Source organism: Heterodontus francisci, chromosome 36 (genome assembly GCF_036365525.1).
Source record: "Heterodontus francisci isolate sHetFra1 chromosome 36, sHetFra1.hap1, whole genome shotgun sequence".
Classification (NCBI taxonomy): Eukaryota; Metazoa; Chordata; class Chondrichthyes; order Heterodontiformes; family Heterodontidae; genus Heterodontus; species Heterodontus francisci.
In genome coordinates, this window is record NC_090406.1 from 48,933,380 (window position 1) to 48,955,381 (window position 22,002).

Here is a 22,002-nt window from a genome sequence, read left to right on the forward strand (position 1 = left end):
GGTTTTCTCCGGGTGCTCCGGTTTCCTCCCATAGCCAAAAGACTTGCAGGTTGGGAGGTAAATTGGCCATTATAAATTGCCCCTAGTATAGGTAGGTGGTAGGGAAATATAGGGACAGGTGGGGATGTGGTAGGAATATGGGATTAGTGTAGGATTAGTGTAAAATGGGTGGTTGATGGTCGGCACAGACTCGGTGGGCCGAAGGGCCTGTTTCAGTGCTGTATCTCTAAATTAAATTAAATAAAATAAATAAAACATTATTAGGAATGCAATAATATAAAAGCAAAATACTGCGGATGCTGGAAATCTGAATCAAAAACAAGAAATGCTGGAATCACTCAGCAGGTCTGGCAGCATCTGTGGAAAGAGAAGCAGAGTTAACGTTTCGGGTCAGTGACCCTTCCGAAGACCCTTCTTCGGAAGGGTCACTGACCCGAAACGTTAACTCTGCTTCTCTTTCCACAGATGCTGCCAGACCTGCTGAGTGATTCCAGCATTTCTTGTTTTTGATTAGGAATGCAATGTTGCCTGTTGATTCTTTAAAAACAAATGTGCAAATAATCTGTATATTACTTTTTTGTATAAAGATGACCGTGGAAAACTGCTAAATGGGAAATCCATAGCTGGTCTGAGGACATATTCTTCAAAGATGCCAGCTGCTGATAGAGCTGAGAACTTCCCATGATTTGCACAAATTTTTCGGAAAGTCTGATCAGCTATTAAGCTGTCGGTGTAGCAAGAAGATCCTAAACTGACACTATTTAACTGATGTATCTTTTCCTTTAACACCCTAAAGCCCTGCAGACTGGTGTCCTTGAAGTTTGATCAACTATTAGCCCAAGCCCATGCTCGGAATTAGTTATGTGTAGAGGCACTGATGGAATAGTGCTCTTTCTGAAACCATTGCTTCTATCCACAGTTGTTTTAAGTTCAAGAAGCTATAGCACATGTGTTTGCATGAAGCTGAGATTGATTGTCGATCCAACTGTAGAGATGGGCATTCTAGATCAGTAGGAGTATCTGACTGTCACTCCAAATATTTTGTTATACTAAAATCATGGGCTCCATCATACTGTAGATGGGACTGATACTTAAGCATACTCTCCACTCTTTAACTCCCAAAACAGCAGAGAATGAAGAATCAAAAGCTTCCGTTTCTTGTTTTTGTAAGTGTTAATGATAGGCTGCGGTCGCCTGTTGCTGCTCCAGTGAGAGCTGCTAGCTTAGCACATACAGGGGATCCAACCTGGGACCTTGCTGGCTTGTATAGCTAAACTACTCATTTTGTGCACTTCCTGAGCTATTGGGGGATATGGTTCCACTTCAATACAGATATGTATTTGATATCCTTTCTCTTTTCTGTTACGGAATATATTGTAAACAAAACTTACAGCAGTTTAATATGCTGAAATAACATTTCTGGGAAGGGTTTTATCTCTGCTTTTTGATTTTTGTAATCATTACCAAGTGTCCATTCACTTTTCACTGTATTATCTGAGATGTGCAGAGTTAGGTAAGATTGCATGCCTCTTTAAAACTGCAACAGCTAGGTTGTGTTCCCATTTCCCTCTCTTTACCTAGCCCGCTCCAGCTTGCATAATATGTTGCCTTTAACTGATTTGTGCGAGGAATAGATCCTTCATTTGAGGAATAACTATAGCTAAAGATGAATAATTCACTTGAATATATATGAGGCACTACAGAGAGAATGGGACAAAGTAATATGAGAAATTTTCCGCCGGATGCTCTGGTTTCCTCCCACAGCCAAAGACTTGCAGGTTGATAGGTAAATTGGCTATTGTAAATTGCCCCTAGTGTAGGTAGGTGGTAGGAGAATGGTGGGGATGTGGTAGGGAATATGGGATTAATGTAGCATTAGTATAAATGGGTGGTTGTTAGTTGGCACAGACTCGGTAGGCCAAAGGACCTGTTTCAGTGTTGTATCTCTCTATGACTCTATTAAACTGCAGATTTTAATGATTTCAAAAGTGTAATGCAAACGATCCCTATTTGGCTATTGGCTCAAAAATTAATGCATTATATTTTTGTTTGGACATTTGTTAAGATCCCAGGAAATGAAGTGTCCAGCGGAGCGCAGGCTACTCGCGTGAAAGAAAAATATTTAGAAAGTACAGTGAAACGCAGTTCTGCAGTAGAAGGGTATCGTTGTAGGCACTGTGCACGACTTTTTAAAGCACTGGCAGGACTTCGCAACCATGAAAAGACTCACTTTCCATCCAAGACATGTCACCGTCCCGTTACCAAGAGCAGGTAATACTGGTTTTACTCTAATGTTTTTGCTCAGGTTCATAATGCTTATGTGCAACAGATGCTTTACGTTAGTGTGACTTTTATTAAAAAAATTAATTTTGTTCATGCTACATTCCCCACACACTGGGAGTATAGTCTAACTTGAGTTTTTGGATCAACTAGTTTGTGAAATGTAACTTTCCCAGAATGCTGCATATGATCTCCTACTCTTGCTCCTGCATCATCTAAAGCTTCAGGACCTTTACCACTATGCCAGTTTGTTTTTTCCCAGGTAAAATTCTTTGGCCATCTTCCTTCAAAATTTTGGGATAGAATCACCATGGTTGTAGATTAGATTAGCATGTTACCGTATCAAGTGTTTTGTTAGTTTTTGCATTTCTTCAATTTTCACACAAGCCTAAGATGTTTGATGAACCTCCAAAAAAAAAAACTATCATTTAGTAATGTCCTTCTCAGGACAAGAATGCAAAAAAAATTGATAAATTGTAAAGGAAGAGGCCAACAGGGGTGTTACACTCAGCACAGCATATGTGCTCCACCTGAACAATGGTTGTATGCCCTTCCACATTGATGCTATACATTGCATCAAAAATGTACTTATTCCTCCATATTTAATGCAACATGTCTGCATCAACATCCACCAAAGTCTTCAAGTTCTTTGCAAAATGCAGTAATCCACTTGTAATTGTTGATGTTTGCAATTGTATAAAATACTTATCTAGATATAATGCCATGATTGATTTCAGGTTCATGAAATACACCCATCAAGAATGGCACAACTAACAAATTGGACTAGTGCAGTAAACTGAACCTGCTGACCTTGCATGGTGCTGAGAACTTGACAATCAGATAATGTCATTATAGTGTTAGTACCAGAAGAATGGTGGCACTAACCAGTCTCCAGTTCTAGATGAGTCGGCTACATTTGACGCCTCCAAGGCGGTACTATCAGTTTAAAACAAGGGACTCCTCTCAGGCAGAGATCTTACTTAATGATGGAGTGTATGAAAGCATGTGATTCAACCACAGTCTTTTTGTGTCAATACCCTGAAATTCCTGAGTGTTTTTAGAGCAATGTTCACATTCTCTGAGGCTGTCACTAAGAATTATCCCTTTCATCCAGACTACCTCCAGCTTTTCATTCGTGATTATGGATTTTCCCCCCTACCTTGTATGTGGATAGGGGGCTAGCAACAACCATCTAGGGAAGCACCACTACGGATGCATGGATCATAGACGCTATAAGAAAAGCTAATCCTCAATTTTTGATGAGAACCCCATGGAGGTTCCATGGGATGATCAGGCCAGACCACCTGCAACGCCTTAATATCGCAGCTGTGGTGTCAGCTGAGATACCACTAAGGTCAGGGGAACAAATCACACGGGGCAGATTTGTACTCTAATTTTTCTGCAGTACCAAGAAAAGGATGGGAACTTTTGCCATATTTATGGTATGTGTCCTAAATTGATCTCTAAAACTGGAGAAACTTGAGAAATTTTCACAGATTATCTGGACAGCTTGACCAAGGGAGGTTAGGTACGATATACCTGAAGGATGCAAGCATTCTTGTCTCCATATTGGGATGGTATTGGAAGTTTCCCTGGTTCAATTACATAAGGCAAAGTTGTTATTGTTCTCCCAAGACTCAAACTGGACTGTACTCCTTTGATGCGCGGGGAAGAAATGTTAGAAGCAAATCTATTGAGGCAGATAATCTATTTTTCTTTTTTCTTCCCCACTAACTTCCCCAAATATCTGAGGCATCAAACTGAGTTTGCAGTGGTTTAGTTTGGTTTATTTGTGGGGAATATTTGATAACTATTGAGGAACCTGATCTTTATAAAGCTCTGGTGAAAATTCCACAAAAAGAGCAGATATAGCTTGTGCTTTTTTTTAATCTTTCATTCTAACTTCATGTGTCTCATTCTGTCATCTAATCTGTGTTTTCCACGTAAACTAAGAATGTCTGTGTCTTGAGGAAGGTGCAAGTGGAGTAAAGTAAAAGGATTCTCACACATTTAAATGGTTATGTGGGTTTAGGAGATTGACTGGTCAGCAGTCAAACATTTTCAGCTGGAGAAAAATGTGTGATTTTTGGATAGGGTATGGTGGTTGAGGAGGGAACTCAACCTAAAAAGTTTATCTTGCGCATTAATGATTTTTTAAAGATTTGTTTTTTCCCTTAATTTTCTCCACTCCTTACCTCTATCTTGAAGGCTCCAGTTGGTGACAGCCAAGACGAGAAGTGTTGGTAAACTGTTTGAATTGGGAGGGGAGGAATTGCAGCAAAGTCTGCTACTGTATTCAACTGAAATCACCACACATGCAAGCTTACCAGCAGGAGTTACTGAGTATTGGTCCATTGAGAATCCTAGTTCACGTTTTTTCCCCCCCTCTGTTTCATAACCCAGAGGCACTGAAGCTAATTGTAATGCCCCTGCTTCAGTCCAGGTCAAGATCAGCAAACCTAACCCAAGTCAGGGATTTTTACAACAATCCAATAGTTACATGATTACCATTACTGATAGGAGCATTTTATTCAAAATTTATTTAATTTAAATTCCTCAGCTTTGTTTTGGGATTTGAACTTGTGTCTCTGGATCATTAATCCAGGTCTATTACTACTTAGTGACAGAACTATCATGCGCCTGTTCACAAGATACAATGATACAAAACTCAGTAATGTAGGCGGATAGTAACAGACTTCAGGAGGACATAGGATGGTGAAATGGGTAGACATTTGGCAGATGAAATTTAACAGAGAAGTGTGAAGAATGAGAAGAAGCAATATAAACTAAATGGTCCAATTTTAAATTGTGGGGGGCGTGGTGCAGGAACGGAGAGACCTGGGGTGCACGTACACAAATCTTCGAAGGTGGCAGGACACGTTGAGAAGTGTGATTAAAAGAGATGTGGGATCCTTAGCTTTATTAAGAGGAATAGTGAAAAAGTGAAGAAATTATACTCAACTTTTATAAAACATTAGTCTGGGCACCACACCACACCTGACCAAGGATGTCGATGCCTGGAGAGTGCAGAAGAGATTTACTAAAATGGCACCAGGGGATGATTTTAGTTATGTGCAGAGACTTGTCAAACTGGGGTTGTTCTCTTGGAGCAGAGAAGTTGAAGAGGAGATTTGATGGGGGTGTTCAAAATCATGAACAGTTTCGATACAGTAAATGGAGGAAATGTTTCCAGTGGAAAAAGGTTGGTAACCATAAGAGACAGATTTAAGGTGATTGGCACAAGAACCAGAAGCAGCATGAGGAAAACGTTTTTTTTTTAAATGAGTTATTATGATTGGCAATGTACTACCCGAGACGGTGGTGGAAGCAGATTCAATAATATTCAAAAGAGAATTAGATAAATGCATGAAGGAAAAGAAAAATTACAGGGCTATGGGGAAAGAGTAGGAAAGTGAGATTAATTTGATAGTTCTACCAAAGAGTTGGCACAGGATCAATGGTCAAATGCCACCTCTGTGTTGTATCATGTGTCTTGGAGGACCATTTGTGTGGAAAGTGTCTCCAGCTGCTTGAGCTCAGAGTTTCCAAGCTTGAGGGCAGCTGGAGTCACTGTGGAACATCAGGGAGGCTGAGAGTTCCCTGAATTATATGTTCCAGGAGGGACCCACCCCACAGGCAGAGAGAGATCAGGATAGTAGATGGGTGACCATTGGACAGGAGAGGAAGGGACGGAAAGTGCAGGGGACTTGGAGCTGTGTCACTCTCAGTGGTTGCATTGCTGAGAGTGACGACACCTTGAAGGAGTGCAGTCCAGACCATGGCACCAATGGATGGGGCAAACTGCAAAGCATTGAAATGCAATCATTATAGGATATTCCATAGTTAGGGGGACAGATGAGCATTTCTATAATCGTCATCGTGAGTCCCCGCATTGTTTGTTGTCTCCCTGGTGTCGGGGTAAAGGACATCTTGGAAAGGGTGCAGAATATTTTGTAGGGGGAAGGGAGTGACCCAGAAGTTGTGGTACATGTCAAGACTAGCGCCATAGGGAGGGCAAATATTAAGGTTAGAGAGTCATAGAATTATACAGCACAGAAACAGGCCTTTCGGCCCATCGTGTTTGTGCTGGCCATCAAGCACCTAACTATTCTAATCCCATTTTCCAGCACTTGACCTGTAGCCTACGAAAAGGTTCTACGGTCAGAATTTCAGGAGTTGGGAAGGAAGTTTAAAAAGTAGCACCTCAAAGGTAGTAATCTATGGATTACTTACAGTACCACATGCTAGCAAGAGTAAAATAGGAAGATTGGGAAGATCAATCTTGGGGCATTGGGACCAGCTCTAGGGCAGGAGGTACCTATTGAAAAGGGACAGGTTGCATCTTGGTAGGACTGGGACCAATTTCCTTGCGGGGTTGGTTGAAACTAAATTGGTAGATGTTGGGCACCTACATGTAGAAAAGAGGAACCAGGTGCATAAAGGAGTGAGGATGTTGGGTAGTACTAGAGAAGGAAGTTTTCAGTTTCAGTTTAGGGATACAGCACTGAAACAGGCCCTTTGGCCCACCGAGTCTGTGCCGACCATCAACCACCCATTTATACTAATGCTACACTAATCCCATATTCCTACCACATCCCCACCTGTCCCTATATTTCCTTACCACCTACTTACACTAGGGGCAATTGCTAATGGCCAATTTACCTATCAACCTGCAAGTCTTTGGCATGTGGGAGGAAACCGGAGCACCCGGAGGAAACCCACGCAAACACGGAGAACTTGCAAACTCCACACAGGCAGTACCCAGAATTGAACCCGGGTCACTGGAGCTGTGAGGCTGCGGTGCTAACCACTGCGCCACTGTGCCGCCCTTATATCACATAGAGTGAATCAAATTGGTTGAAGACTAGCATCTGTGATACTGGGGACCTCAGGAGGAGGCCCAGATGGATCATCCACTGCGCCGCATTAGAAAGGAGCAGTCTAAGAAGGACTACTTGAAATACAAAGACAGGTTTAGAATGCATGTATGTAAACGCACAAAGTGTGGTGATCCTTATCTTAACTCCATCTATCTACCTTGGTTTCGCAGCCCTTAATATTTTGTCTAGGAGAAAAGCTATCAATCTCAGTTTTTTGAAATTTTCAATTAAGCTCTCCACAACAGCTTTTTGGGACGAGGGAGAGGTCCCAGATTTCCTCTGCCCTTTTGTGAAGAAGTGCTTTCTGACATGACCCAAAACAGCCTAGCTCTAATTATAAGGATAAGCCAAGCCCCTACTGCTGCTTCTGGACTATCCCATCAGAGGAAATACTTAATCTCTCTCTATCCGATCAAATCCTTTAATCATCTTAAACACCTCAATTAGATTACCCCTTAATCTTCTATATTCAAGGAAATACATAGAATTACATCGAATTTACAACACAAAAAACAGGCCATTCGGCCCAACATATCTGCTAGTAATTATACTCTATTCCTCTATCCATCCTTGATCTACCTCTATCGGCATACCTATTCCTTTCTCCCTTTTGTACTTATTTAGTTCCCTTAAATGCATTCATGCTACTCACCAGAACTACTTCCATGTGCGCGCTTGGTTTATACAACCAGTCCTCATAATTTAATCCTTTTGCTAATGGTACTTCTGAGGATTTGGCTCAAAGTTGTAATTGCACATGCTCTGAAATCCAATGTATCATTCTGTTGAATCTGAGTACTTCCCTTCCAGGACTTCCTGAGGTTTGGTGTCCAGTATTGAAAGTAATACTCCAGATGGGGTCTCACTCGAGCTCTGTATAGCTGTAATATAATTTGCATCACTGTGTTCCACACCTCTTGAGATAAAGGCCAACATTCCTTTAGTCTTTTAGATTTTTTGTCCCTGTCCACTAGCTTTTAACTACCTCCTCCCTCCTCCTTATCCTTCGTTTTAATGTTTTGAATAAATTGCATGATTTTGGCTCACGTTTCATCAAAGTGTTACTTTCATTGTTAACACTGGTCATGCTTGCAAACTTGTATTTTTGGGTGGGGGAGGTGGGGTGTGGAGACGCAGAGAATTAAATAAAATTACAAAATTTGTGTTCTCCCATTTTTGTAAACTGAAGCTGAGAAGGTTGGTACCATGATCTTTCAGGTCTCTGTTAATGGTACTCTTGAGAGTTTCAACCAGAATCTTAATCATGCATGCTTTCTCATGCCCTGAAATCCAGGGCTGAATTTTCCGGTGGGAGTCAGGACCCCAATGTCAGGCCCATATGAGGATCGTGAGCCTGCCCATGATATCAGCGAGCCCTTCGCTGCAAAAAGCAGCCTCCTAACTGGCCACCACCACACTCGTTGTCTTTTTAAGGAAGGCAGGCAGGCTGTCTAGGCTGCAGGTCCAAACAGAGGGCTCAGTGACGTCAGACAAGCAGCCCCAGCCAGAAGAGATGGGTGGTGCCGAGTTAACGAGTGTGAGGATGCTCAACACAGAGGTGTCTTTGGTTACTTGCATAGAATTAGTGAAATAAAAAGGCCTGAAGCCGATAGGGCCATCGGGTTGTAGGGGAAACGCCTCTGCAGGGAGGACTATTAATGGATGGGGCTGCAACATTTCATCACCGTGGCCCCATCATTGGGGCATTGAGCTTCCTCTGATGGCTCCCGGGCTTGCCGCCTGGAGGCCGCCTCAAATGAGCTGGCGACCTCTGCATATGGTGTAGGGCCACTCTGACATCATTAAATACTGGTAATGATGTAGAATGGCTCCTTAAGTGGAGCCTTAATTGTACTAAAAGCAAAATACTGCGGATGCTGGAAATCTGAAACAAAAACAAGAAATGCTGGAATCGCTCAGCAGGTCTGGCAGCATCTGTGGAAAGAGAAGCAGAGCCAACGTTTCAGGTCAGTGACCCTTCCTCGGAAGGGTCCGAGGAAGGGTCACTGACCCAAAACGTTGGCTCTGCTTCTCTTTCCACAGATGCTGCCAGACCTGCTGAGCGATTCCAGCATTTCTTGTTTTTGCCTTAATTGTACTAATTGGCTGCCTGTCTCCATGGAGTGGCCAGCTGACCCCATTCCCATTTCACCCTTGGGAAAGACCCCCAGAGGCAGGAATGCTTCAGGGAGTGTTCTGACGTGGCTCCCAAATATATTTTCCTGGCCCCCCACCCACCCATTCTTGCCACCTCCAATCTTTCTCCACAGGGATGGGAAAATTCAGCCCCCAGTGTGTTCAATTGACAGCATAGCTGATTGGAAATGCTAGGGGTTAAACCTGATCCGACCCTGTTGTGGGTATGTCCTTACATGAAATATGTCTTGTTTCTAATATTTTCAACATTGCTTGACTACATTGACATTTAAAGCCCCTGTAAATTACCTTTAAAATAGCTCTTTTTCTGATAATGCACAGCTCAGTGTGCATCTTCTGCCAATTATGCATTTACCGCAAGTACACTGGTTCAAATAGAGGCTCGATGCAAGGTGTACAAACAATTTCTGCACATGGGGAAGGTTTTGTGTTTAGTCTGAGTCCTTTCATTAATCTTAAAGTCATAAATAACCAATTCTGTGAAAGCAGATCTGTTTGCAACATCTTTACGTAACGCAACTTTTTTTTAAAAAAAAGGTGCGAGACTGCTGTATAAAATCTCATCTTTTCTGTACACTGCTAGATCTGCAGAATGGGCGAAAATGGACCTAAACTCATTACAGGCAGTAAATTGAAAACACCTGGAAGACTTCAGAATAAAACTTTTTATCAATTTTAAGTGATGAAAGCAGCATTTAATTAAGAGGACCTGAATTGTGTGTGAAAAGCTATTTTTTTTTTTCTTTTTGCCTCATTAGAAAGAGCAGGAGCAGCTTGAAAAGTGGCATCCAGACTGCTACCTCAGGTATTTTGATATCTTGCTTTGGATTGTTATTAACATTTTGGCTTTCATTAAGTTTGACTAATTTTAAAGATCACATAATCAGAGCTACTCTGCCTAAGGAGAGGAAAGATACTTAAATAAATTGTTTGCAGTACTAGTATATTATTACACAGAATTACATTATGGATGAGCAATAGGTAAGTTCATTTTTCTTGTGGGTTATTTCTCAAGGCCACAGTGAAGTTATAGGCTGCAAAACACTTGCAAAGTTCAGCTTTATTGGGGTTGGAGGTAGAGAAAAGAATAATTGTTACGAGATTAGTTGAACTAGAAAATATAATTGTGAATAAGCTGATGCACAATTATTGTAATAGCTAAATGCATTTTTTCTATAAAAATATTACAGAAGGTAGAAGCTACAGATGCCCCAGGTGTTCGTACTCTACCCCACTCATTGAACAGTTAAGGACTCATTCACTCAAAGTGCACGGAAGGTTTCTTATGCCAAAACTGCGTGCTGCAGTTTCAGATGCTCAAAAGACTGGAGGATACGTGTACCAAGCATTAAATGGTAGGACTTCACTGGCCATTTTTCAGGGTGGAGGTTGTGCTGAGTAAGGGAAAGTCTGGTTGTCTGAGTTCAAGTCATGCTTGTGTTTTAGCTAGTTATTGTAAAAGGTAAATGAATAACTTCAGTAAACATAGGGAGATGGAATGATATATTTAGCGATGTTGTCCATTATTATGCTATATAAATGTTAATAACTTTTGTATTTAGTGAAGATTACATATGTTTGCCCTCTTACTGTCCCCTATGTTTTAGACCTTGCTAGTTAGTTTGCTGCTGATGTTGGTGGATCTGTTGGCTTTGGACGACTAATAATTTCCTGTTTTATGTTGACGCTCCTGGGTGAATTGTTTAATTTATCTGTGCTTTTGGATCATTCATGTAGCATGTCCAATCTGCCAATAGGAAAACTGATGAATGTACACATTTGGTTTAAGTAATTTCTGTACAGACTCTGAATTGACTCAAGCCAGTCTCAATCCCTATGGGTTCCAGCATAAGAAATCTCAATAACATTTTTCTTCAGGCACACAGTATGCAATAGCAACATAGTGAATAAGTTAGATGAGGGGCTAACTGAGGAAAGTGAGAACAGCTTTCATTTTCTTCCTACCACCTGGCTTGTGAAACTGGTTACTATGTTAGAAAGATGGACATTGGGTTCACATACAACTTGCAGCACTACATGCAGTGGTTTTTTTGTACAGTAGTAGATTACGTTTTGATTTGTCTAATTTAGTAGCATTAAAATATTCTTGTAACTTTGTTTCAGTGAAATTACTAGCTCTGTGCTGAGTGCACTAATGACCTTTCTATTCAGTTGTATGATTTGCACATTAAATAAAATCACCAAAACTGGGCAAAGTGGAAAGAAACTCAGTTGTTACAAATTGAAGCAATGTAAGTGTATAATAAAGGGTCTTCAAATGACGTGTCTGTAACCATTAACTACATTGACTGGGGAATCATATAGAACCATAACAGCACAGAAGGAGGCCATTCAGCCCATCGAGTCTCTTTGTAAAGCAATCCAATCAGTCCAATTCTCCTGCTGTATCCCCATAGCCCTGCAGGTTTATTTCCCCCAAGTTCCCATCCAATTTCCTTTTGAAATCATTGATTGTCTCAGCTTCCACTGCCCTCGGAGGCAGTGAGTCCCAGGTTATTACCACTCGCTGCGTAAAAAAGTTCTTCCTCGCATCCCTTGCCCAAAACCTTATATCTGTGTCCCCTAGTCCATGTACGATCAGCTAATGGGAACAGCTTTTCTTTGTCTACCTTATCTAAACCTGTCACCTCTAGCAAATCTCCCTTCAATTTCCTCTGCTCCAAAGAGAGCAACCCCTGCTTCTCCAACTTAACCTTGTAGCTAAATTTCTTCATCCTTGGAACCATTCTGGTAAATCTTCTCTGCACCCTCTCAATCACCCTTACATCCTTCTTAAAGTGTGGTGACCAGAACTGGACACTGTATTCTGTTTGTGGCCTAACCAGAGCTTTATAATGGTTTAGCAAAACTGCTCTGCTTTATACTCAGTACCTCTATTTTGCCCCCCAAATCCCATATTCTTTGCTAACAACTCTCTCTCAATGCATCCTGCCACCTTCAAAGTTGACACATGAACCCCCATGTCCCTCTGTCCATGTAAACTCTTTGGAATGCTACCATTTAACTAGCTGCTTCTAATTATTTACCAGTAGGAACTAGTTACTTGATATAGTTGAAAGAATAGTGGACTTGGTTAGCCTTCTGTGCACAAAAAGGTTAAAAACACTCCATCTTCACCACCGCCCCCCAACCCAACTCAAGTGAGCTGGTCTACCAGGAACCTTTGCTGTTCAGTTGCTGCAACTAATTTTGCTGAAGAACATTGGCAAAATTGCAGCCTCACTCTCTGATCTGGACTAAGGAAAAATGCTTGGGGCAGGAAACTGGATGGATCAAGAATAATAAAGTATAATTTGAACTATTTCTTTTCCCTTAAATTCTAAAATAGTTAACAAAGTATCTTCAATGAACAATGAAATACAAATATCTAGCCAAGAGATTAAATTAATTCTCGTTATATAGGTGAAGCTAAAGTAAGGCACGAGATGACTGACATGACTATATAATGGATATACCTAAATTTATTGTAGTTATATATTTATACTGAATGTGCATCTGTGTGTCATCAACAGCTAGAGTGTTGTCCAAAATGACCAATGGGGTACAGAGGAAAGAACCTACTGAGCCTCTCCTGTTTTTGCACCATCCCAAAGGTTTCAGTAATGTACGTCTGAAGTGTAGTCAATGTTGAAATGTAGGCAAATGCCCCCTTGTTGTGGACTCGCCCATTAGTGGACACAATTTCTCCAAGTCAACCCTATCAAACCGCTTCATAATTTTAAAGACCTCTATCAGGCCACCTCAGATTCTTTTCTAGTGAAAAGAGCCCAAGGGTGCCCAATCTTTCCTTTTTATTCTGGCAACATCTTTAGAAATCTTTTCTGCACTTTCTCCGGTGTTTCCATATCCTTTTTTTGGTAGTATGGAGACCTTCTTCTTTGGCCTCCTTATCTCGAGAAACAATGGGTAAGCGCCTGGAGGTGGTCAGTGGTGTGTGGAGCAGCGCCTGGAGTGGCTATAAAGGCTAATTCTAGAGTGACAGACTCTTCCACAGGTGCTGCAGAAAAATTTGTTTGTCGGGGCTGTTACACAGTTGGCTCTCCCCTTGCACTTCTGTCTTTTTTCCTGCCAACTGCTAAGTCTGGTATGGAGACCAGACAGTATGAAAGTCTACTGTTTGTTACTGTACTAGTAATCCAGAGGCCACCGTGAATAATGCAGGGAATATGAATTCAAATCCCACCATGATAGTTTGAGAACTTGCATGCAATATTTATTTTTTAAAAAGGGGAAAAAAGTTATCAGTAAAAGTGACTATGAAGCTGTCAGATTGCCATAAATACAGAACTAATGCCCTTTAGAGAATAAAACCTGTCATCCTTACCTGGACTGAACAAAGAACAAAGAACAAAGAAAATTACAGCACAGGAACAGGCCCTTCGGCCCTCCAAGCCTGCGCCGATCCAGATCCTCTATCTAAACATGTCGCCTATTTTCTAAGGGTTTGTATAAAGAACAAAGAAAATTACAGCACAGGAACAGGCCCTTCGTCCTGGAGTAAGGCTATGTGACTGCAGTCCCACATCAACATCATTGCCTCTTAACTGCCTTCTGAAGTGGCCTAGCAAGTCAAAACCTCTAGAAGGGAAAATGGGAATAAAACCGAAGGGACGACTTCGGCATCGAATTGGGACAGAACAATGGCACTCCCAGCCCAGTAAACTGTGCAAAGTCCCCCTCATGAACATCTTGGAAATGTTGCCAAAGTTGGAAGAGCTGTCCCACAGATTAGTCAAGCAACACCCTGGCATAGGTATGATTTTGTGAGTGTGATTACGAGCCAATGTCCCAGAATCCTCCATCACCATCCCTTAGAATGTTCTCTCCCTTCAGTAGACCAGATGCAGCAGAGGTGGTTTCACCTGGCATACAGTCGGGGGAAGTGGCCTTAAGAGACTTCTACATTGATTCCGGCTCCAGTGAAGTCTCATGGCTTCAGGTTCATGCGCAATGAAACATCTACTGATTACTATCTGCTCCCTCCCTTATATGAACTAGTACTCCATGTTGAACACCACTTGGAGGAAACACTGAGGATAGCGAGGATTGAACATTGCACAGTCTTTGTGAAGACCGAGTCCCATCTTGAAATTAAGAGACCCTTCCACTATGTTGTGTGGTACTACCACTGTGAAAAATGGGATAGCTTAAAAACTGATGTAGTGTCTTTAAACTGGGCATCCATGAGACACTCTGAGCCATCAGCAGCAGTAGAATTGACTACCATCACAATCTGTAATCTTAGGATCTGGAATTAGAGTAAGTCCTCCATCATTATCAATCCAGTTGACCAACCCTGGTTCAGTGAAGAGTGTAGGAAAATTGATTAAGCAACTAACAGGAAGAGCAGGCTCAATAAGCATCTCCATTCTTAACAGTGGCATAGCCAGCACATGAGTGCAAAAGCTGAAGGATTTGCAGCTAATTTTATTCAGAAGTTCCAGGTGGATGATCCTCCTTAGCCTCCCCCTGAGGTCCCACCATCATAGATTCCAGTCTTTAGCTAATTCAGTTCAGTCTGTGATATCAAGAAACGAACACTGCAAAAGCCCATAGCTAAATTGTTTCAGTAGAGCTGCACTACTGGCATCTACTCGACAATGTGGAAAGTTTGCCTGGTTATGGCCTGTCCATAAAATGAAGGACACATCCAACCAGATTAACGCACTGTCAACCGACTCCCAATAATCAGCGAAGTGATGGAATGAATCATCAGCAGTGCTGTCAAGTGGCATTTGCTCACCAATAACCTATTCACCTATAAGCTACTCATCAATAACCTGCTCACGAATGCTCAGTTTGGGTTACACCCCAGCACCATTGGCTTCAGACCTCATTATGGCCTTGGACCATGCATGGATGCGAGCTGAATTTCAGAAGTGAGGTGAAAGTGACTTTAAGGCAGCATTTGACTGAGTGGGGGCAACAAGGAGCCCTAGTAAAACTGGGGGAATTGGGGAAAACTCTTGAATAGCTGAGTCAAAACTGGCACAAAGGAAGATATCTATGGTTGTTTGAATCCAATCATCTGGGTCCCAGGAGTTCTTCAGGGCATGGTCACAGGTGCTATTATCTTCAACGGCTGCAGTAAGTTGCCAATGGCAGCATGTACCAAACCTGCAACTTACACCACCTAAAGGACAAGGGCCACAAGGTGGATGGGAACAGTATTACTGCTATGTTCCCTCCAAGTCGCACACCATCTAGACTTGAACACATATTGCTATTCCTTCATTGTCATTGAGTCAAAATCCTTGGAAACCCCCAATTGCTGTGTAGGAGTATCTTCATATGGATACAGCAGTTCAAGAAGTAATGTTGGGTAATATGCAAAAATAAATATGATCATAGCTGTCCTGTCTCATGGTTAGCTAATTAACACTTTACATACCAGTTTCCTGCACTCATTATTGAATGTTCATGAGTTTTATTGTTAAATCAGGCAATGTTACGTTTCCCTAGGAGTTAAAACCTTGTAAACTGAATATTTAGCAATCACTTACATGCCATACATAGGTAGAAATTCCAAAATACTGCAACTTGGATAATGTGAAGAGTTGACAGTTGAGTTCACAGTGAATATTGAGCAAATCTGAACAGAAAAGTGGGCATAGATCCATAAAGCCTGGGGTTGCTGCAACTTGTGCAAATTTCTGGGGCGGGAATGCTGCTTTTGGAAGCATTTGCTTCAATATTAAAACCATCCCTATTCCCAATATCTTACACACACAAATGCTGGAAAACTGCTTGCTGGAAAACTGGGTGCAGGATGTTCTGTAATCTTGCACCCACTTGAAATTGATGTCCAGGGTTGGATTACTTGGGATATATGACACAGAAACAGGGCATTTGGCCTAACCAGTCTATTCTGGTGTTTATGCTCCACTCAAGCCTCCTCCCATCTTTTCTCGTCTCAATCTACCATTGCAACCCTCCTATTCCCTGCTACTTCATATGTTTGTCTAACTTCCCCTTTAATGCACTTATACTATTCATTTCCTATGATTTGTGAATTCCACATTCTCACCGCTGTTTGGATGAAGAAGCTTCTTCTGAATTTCCTATTGGACTTCTCGGTGACGGTCTTATATTGATGGCCTTTAGTTATGCTCTTGCCCAAAAGTAGAAGCATTCTGTATCCAGAGGCTCCATCCCCCAAAGAGTGCGCTGCTGGCAGGAAAGGCATCCCCTGCAGCCCCAACAATCCAATTGGGGGGATTTCCTATCTGATCCGAGGGGTCTGCTGCCTTCTCACCTTTGAAATATTTAATTATTTTTACTCCTTTGAGGGCATCTCCACTTTGAACCGCCTTTTCGCGCTCCTACCTACCTCAGCAGCACCCAGCTGTCCCGGTGGAAGCTGCTGAGGCTGTAGAGCTGCTGGCTCTATGATTGGGCTGGCAGCATCTGGAGCCTGCCACCATTCTTAATAGGACAGCTAGCGTGGAGGTGGCCAATTAGGAAGCCACCTCTGGGGAAAATAGGCAGATCTGCTTCTCAGCAACTGCTGGCTTGGGACCCCCATTTGATCCCGACATTAGGGTCTCAAAGCTGTGCGAAAGCTCGTGATTTTTACAGAGATGGAAGCAGGTAGTCTTGGTGATGGAACTGATAATCTGGTCAGATGCTCATCTATGGGTCAAATGCAAAGAGGATGCTCCAGGATCAGGGTTCTGATGACAGGATATTGACCTGAAATGCTAACTGCCTTCCTCTCTCCACAGATGCTGTCTGACCTGCTCAGTATTTCCAGCATTTACTATTTTTATTTCAGATTTCCAGCATCTGCAGTATATTTTTCTTTTGTATACTCCAGGATCACCCTAGACAAAAAAAGATAATCCACTACCGGGTGCTCCGGTTTCCTCCCACATGCCAAAGACTTGCAGGTTGGTAGGTAAATTGGCCATTACAAATTGCCCCTAGTATAGGTAGGTGGTAGGGAAATATAGGGACAGGTGGGGATGTGGTAGGAATATGGGATTAGTGTAGGATTAGTATAAATGGGTGGTTGACGGTCGGCACAGACTCGGTGGGCCGAAGGGCCTGTTTCAGTGCTGTATCTCTAAACTAAACTAAACTAAACTACCAACCATTTTCTTAACCTCCCATCTACTTTCCTCTCAAGTTTTTGAATATGTGGTTGTCTCTCTCTTTCCCCTCCTGTCCTGGAGGGGTTGCCGTGCCTCTCCTCCTGCTCATTCCCCAGAACAGCTGCTCCCCCCACCTCTCCCACCCCGGTTGTATTTTCAGATGCACAGCAATATTCCTGGCATCATTCAGTTGATGAAAGTCTGGGGATAAATATTACATTCATGGACTGGAAACACCGGGACTGGCCTTTGGGCTGCTTTCAGTCTTCTGTGCCGATATATCATGCAGCTGCATGTTTGAATCTTTCCGATCAGAGTTCTACTCCACCCACAGCACCGAAACTGCATTCACCAAAGCTGCAAATGACATCTGCTGTGGTGCATTATCTCTCGATTTCTCTGCAGCCTTTGACTTAGTCAACCACACCCTCCTCTTCCAGTGTCTTTCCTCCATTGTCCAGCTCAGTGTAACTGCCTTTGCTTTGTTCCACTCTTGCCTATCCAAACACAACCAGAGCATCTGTAGTTATAAAATAAAAACAAAGTGCTGGAAAAACTCAGCAGGTCCAGCAGCATCTGTGGAGAGAGAAGCAGAGTTAACGTTTCAGGTCAGTGACCCTTCTTCAGACCTGAAATGTTACCTCTACTTCTCTTTCCACAGATGCTGCTAGACCTGCTGAGTTTTTCCAGCACTTGGTGTTTTTATTTCAGATTTCCAGCATCTGCAGTATTTTGCTTATATCTGTAGTTCTGAGACTAGCTTCCACATTTATGCTGATGACACCAGCTCCACCACCTCCCTTAATCCCTCCATGACCTTTGTGTTTTCAGACTGATTTCCAACATTCAGTCATGGATGTTCTGCAATTTCCTCCAGTTAGATACTGGGAAGACCAAAGCTTCCTCTTTGGACCCTGTTGTTTTGTAGCCCCTCCCCAGCGTTTGATATAATCTTTGCGATTGGGTGGTAAAGATGCTGATATTTCAGAGATTTTCAAAAGCGTTGGTGTGCTCAATATTTTTCAACATTGACTTTGTTCTTCATGCAAGCCAAACTTTGTTTTCTGTTTTAGATTTTAAAACTGCAAGAATGAATGTGGGATCAGTGAGATTGTGATTAGCACTGCTGCGAGAAGGCCTAGTCAAGAGGCCACTTATTTTTTTCCTATAAGGAAGATCTGAAATATGGTGATTCTGAAGTTGTGTTGGGAGTAGTATTTACGCCTGAGTAGCCACAATTAGTGCCTGGCACATGGAAACCATAGAGAACAAGAAAAATTGGTGGAGGAATATATCTGGAGTATATATACCTGGGAGAATATACCTGAGCCATTTGGTGTATTGTGCCTATGCTGGCTCTTTGGCAGAGCTATCCAATTATCCTAGCCCCTTGCTCTTTCCCCATAGACCTGTAAATTTTTTTTCTTCAAGTACTTATCGAATTTCCTTTTGAAATTTGCGTCCATCGCCCTTTCAGGTACTGCATTCCAGATCATCAGAACTTACTGTGTTTTCACAGAATAATACAGTGCAGAAGAGGTCCTTCGGCCCATCAAGTCTGCACCAATGCATTAAAACACCTGACCTGTCTACCTAATCCCATTTGCCAGCACTTGGCCCATAGCCTTGAATGTTATGACGGGCCAAGTGCTCATCCAGGTACTTTTTAAAGGATGTGAGGCAACCTGCCTCTACCACCCTCCCAGGCAGGGCACTCCAGACTGTCACCACCCTCTGGGTAAAAAAGTTCTTCCTCAAAACCCCCTTAAACCTCCCGCCCCTCACCTTAAACCTGTGACCCCTCGTAACTGACCCTTCAACTAAGGGGAACAGCTGCTCCCTATCCACCCTGTCCATGCCCCTCATAATCTTGTACACCTCGATCAGTCACCTCTCAGTCTTCTCTGCTCCAGTGAAAACAACCCAAGCCTATCCAACCTCTCTTCATAGCTTAAAAGTTCCATCCCAGGCAACATCCTGGTGAATCGCCTCTGCACCCCCTCCAGTGCAATCACATCCTTCCTATAATGTGGCGACCAGAATTGCACACAGTACTCCAGCTGTGGCCTTACCAAAGTTCTATACAACTCCAACATGACCTCCCTGCTTTTGTAATCTATGCCTCGATTGATAAAGGCAAGTGTCCCATATGCCTTTTTCACCACCCTATTAACCTGCCCTTCTGCCTTCAGAGATCTATGGACAAACACGCCAAGGTCCCTTTGTCCTCGGAACTTCCCAGTGTCAGGCCATTCATTGAATACTTCCCGTGTCACATTACTCCTTCCAAAGTGCATCACCTCACACTTTTCTGCTCATTTGACCATCCCGTCTATATCTTCCTGTAACCTAAGACACTCCACCTCACTGTTAACCACTCGGCCTATCTTTGTGTCATCCGCGAACTTACTGATCCTACCCCCCACATAGTCATCTATGTCGTTTATATAAATGACAAGCAATAGGGGACCCAGCACAGATCCCTGTGGTATGCCACTGGACACTGGCTTCCAGTCACTAAAACAGCCGTCTGTCATCACTCTCTGTCTCCTACAGCTAAGCCAATTTTGAATCCACCTCATCAAGTTAGCCTATATCCCATGTGCATTTGCTTTCTTGATAAGTTTCCCATGTGGGACCTTGTCAAAGGCTTTGCTGAAATCCATGTAAACTACATCAACTGCACTACCGTCATCTACACACCTGGTCACATGCTCAAAAAATTCAATCTAAAAAAAAATCCTCTTGCCATTTCTGGTTCTTTCACCAATTACTTTAATTCTGTATCCTCTGGTTATTGACCCTTTTACTACTAGAAACAGGTTTCACACTATTTACTTTATCGATACCATTCATGATTTTGAACACCTCCATCAAATCTCCTCTTAAATGTCTCTCCTCTAAGGAGAACAAATGCAGCTTCAGCATTCTCTCCACATAACTGAAGTCCCTCATCTCTGGTATCATTCTCGTAAATCTCTTCACCCTCTTTAAGGCATATATTAATTTTCCCCCAGAAGGCATATGAAAATACCTTCATATATCATATTATAGCTGTGTTGGCCTTTACTCAGTAATATCACTTTTGCATCTGTGTAAGAAAATGGGTTTAAACTCCACTCGAGACTTAAGCGCATAATCTTAGGCTGACGCTTTATTGTGTATTACTGAGGAAGTGCTGCACTCTCAGAGGTGCTGTTCTGCATTTAAACCGGGGTCTCATCTGTCTGCTTAAATGTGTGTGAAAGATCCTCTGGCCCAAAGATTAGGGTAGTTTTCTCCTGTGATCAACATATATCCCACAAAAAAAAAAGCAAAGCAGATTATCTGTTTAATTGTCTCATTGATGTTTGTGAGACCTTACTGTGCACAAATTGACTGCTTTGTTTGCTTACACAGCAGTGACTACGCTGCGAAAGTACTGCGGTGGTTGACGGGTAGAATATAACCACAAGTTATTTCATTCTTCCTTATCTTCCTCAATCCAATATCTCATCCAAATTTCAAATTTCTGTTCCTATAGATTTGAGTGGATTTATTGAAATTCTTTGTCATTTCAGAAAATGTCTTTCTGGAATTTCCACACAGTGATTACCAGGAGTGTGGTGTTCAGACTTCTGATTCAGGAATAGAAGCATTGAAAGCCTTAACAAAGACTGCTGAAGTGAAGAACTATACATGTGAATTCTGCAGTTTTAAGACTTGCCAGTTCAAGAATGTGAAGAGGCATTATCGTAAAGTACATCGTGAGAATCTGTATTTTGAATGCAGAAAGTGTCACTTCTTCAGTGGGAAGAAGTAAGTTTCCTTTGAAAGCTTCAGTGGTCTATTACCAGAACAGACACTGAGATAATGATTGTTTTATGTGTTTAGTTGTCACTATAGTGCTGCATTCTGCAAAGAAGTTTATCAGCATGTATTTTAATTTTTTATAAAATTTGTGTTTACTGGTTATCTTTTGTAGATTATTGTTCGAAATGAGTGTTGAGTGAGGAAAAGTGTTAGAAAAGAACTAGAAATAGTAAAGGTTATTCACATTTTCTAAATGTGTCTAAGGGTTTGAATTCTAGTCAGCAAAATCACTGCATGTGATTAATTGGCATTCGCTGTTTAAACAAAGAGCATATATACTTTTTTAAATGATAGCTTAAATGTGTTCTTCTAAAAGCAGCCCCAAGACTGAAACTTCCATTTTTAACTTCAGTACTAGAGTAAAATGTTTTGAGTTACTCTAAGATGTTTTGCACAAGTATTTATGGAGAGCAAACTTTATCAGAATGGTAACTAATCATAGAATAATACAGAACAGAAGGAGGCCATTTAGCCCATCAAGTCTATTCCACATCTTTCGAAGTGCAATCCAGTTAGTCCCACTCCCCTGCCTTTTCCCCATATCTCTGTAATTTTTTCTCCTTCGAGTATTTGTCCAGTTTCCTTTTGAAGGCTACTGTTGAATCTGTTTCCACCACCTTATTAGGCATTGCATTCCAGACCAGCATAAATTGCTGTGTACAAAAGGTTTTTCCTCATATCGCCTCTGCTTCTTTTGCCAAGCACTTTAAATATGTGCC

At 42.0% G+C, this 22,002-nt stretch overlaps 1 protein-coding gene across 5 annotated transcripts in view; it reads left to right on the forward strand.

Annotated features, from left to right (window-relative positions):
- LOC137351802 (zinc finger protein 462-like) overlaps positions 1–22,002 on the forward strand; it is a 149,701-nt gene that overhangs the window by 60,546 nt on the left and 67,153 nt on the right. For all 5 annotated transcript variants that reach the window (XM_068016651.1, XM_068016653.1, XM_068016654.1 and 2 more), the window contains exons 4-7: positions 2,066–2,271; positions 10,076–10,122; positions 10,508–10,672; positions 20,992–21,229. In XM_068016651.1, the coding sequence (XP_067872752.1) occupies positions 2,066–2,271; positions 10,076–10,122; positions 10,508–10,672; positions 20,992–21,229 (656 nt within the window). The remainder of the gene's footprint in view (positions 1–2,065; positions 2,272–10,075; positions 10,123–10,507; positions 10,673–20,991; positions 21,230–22,002) is intronic.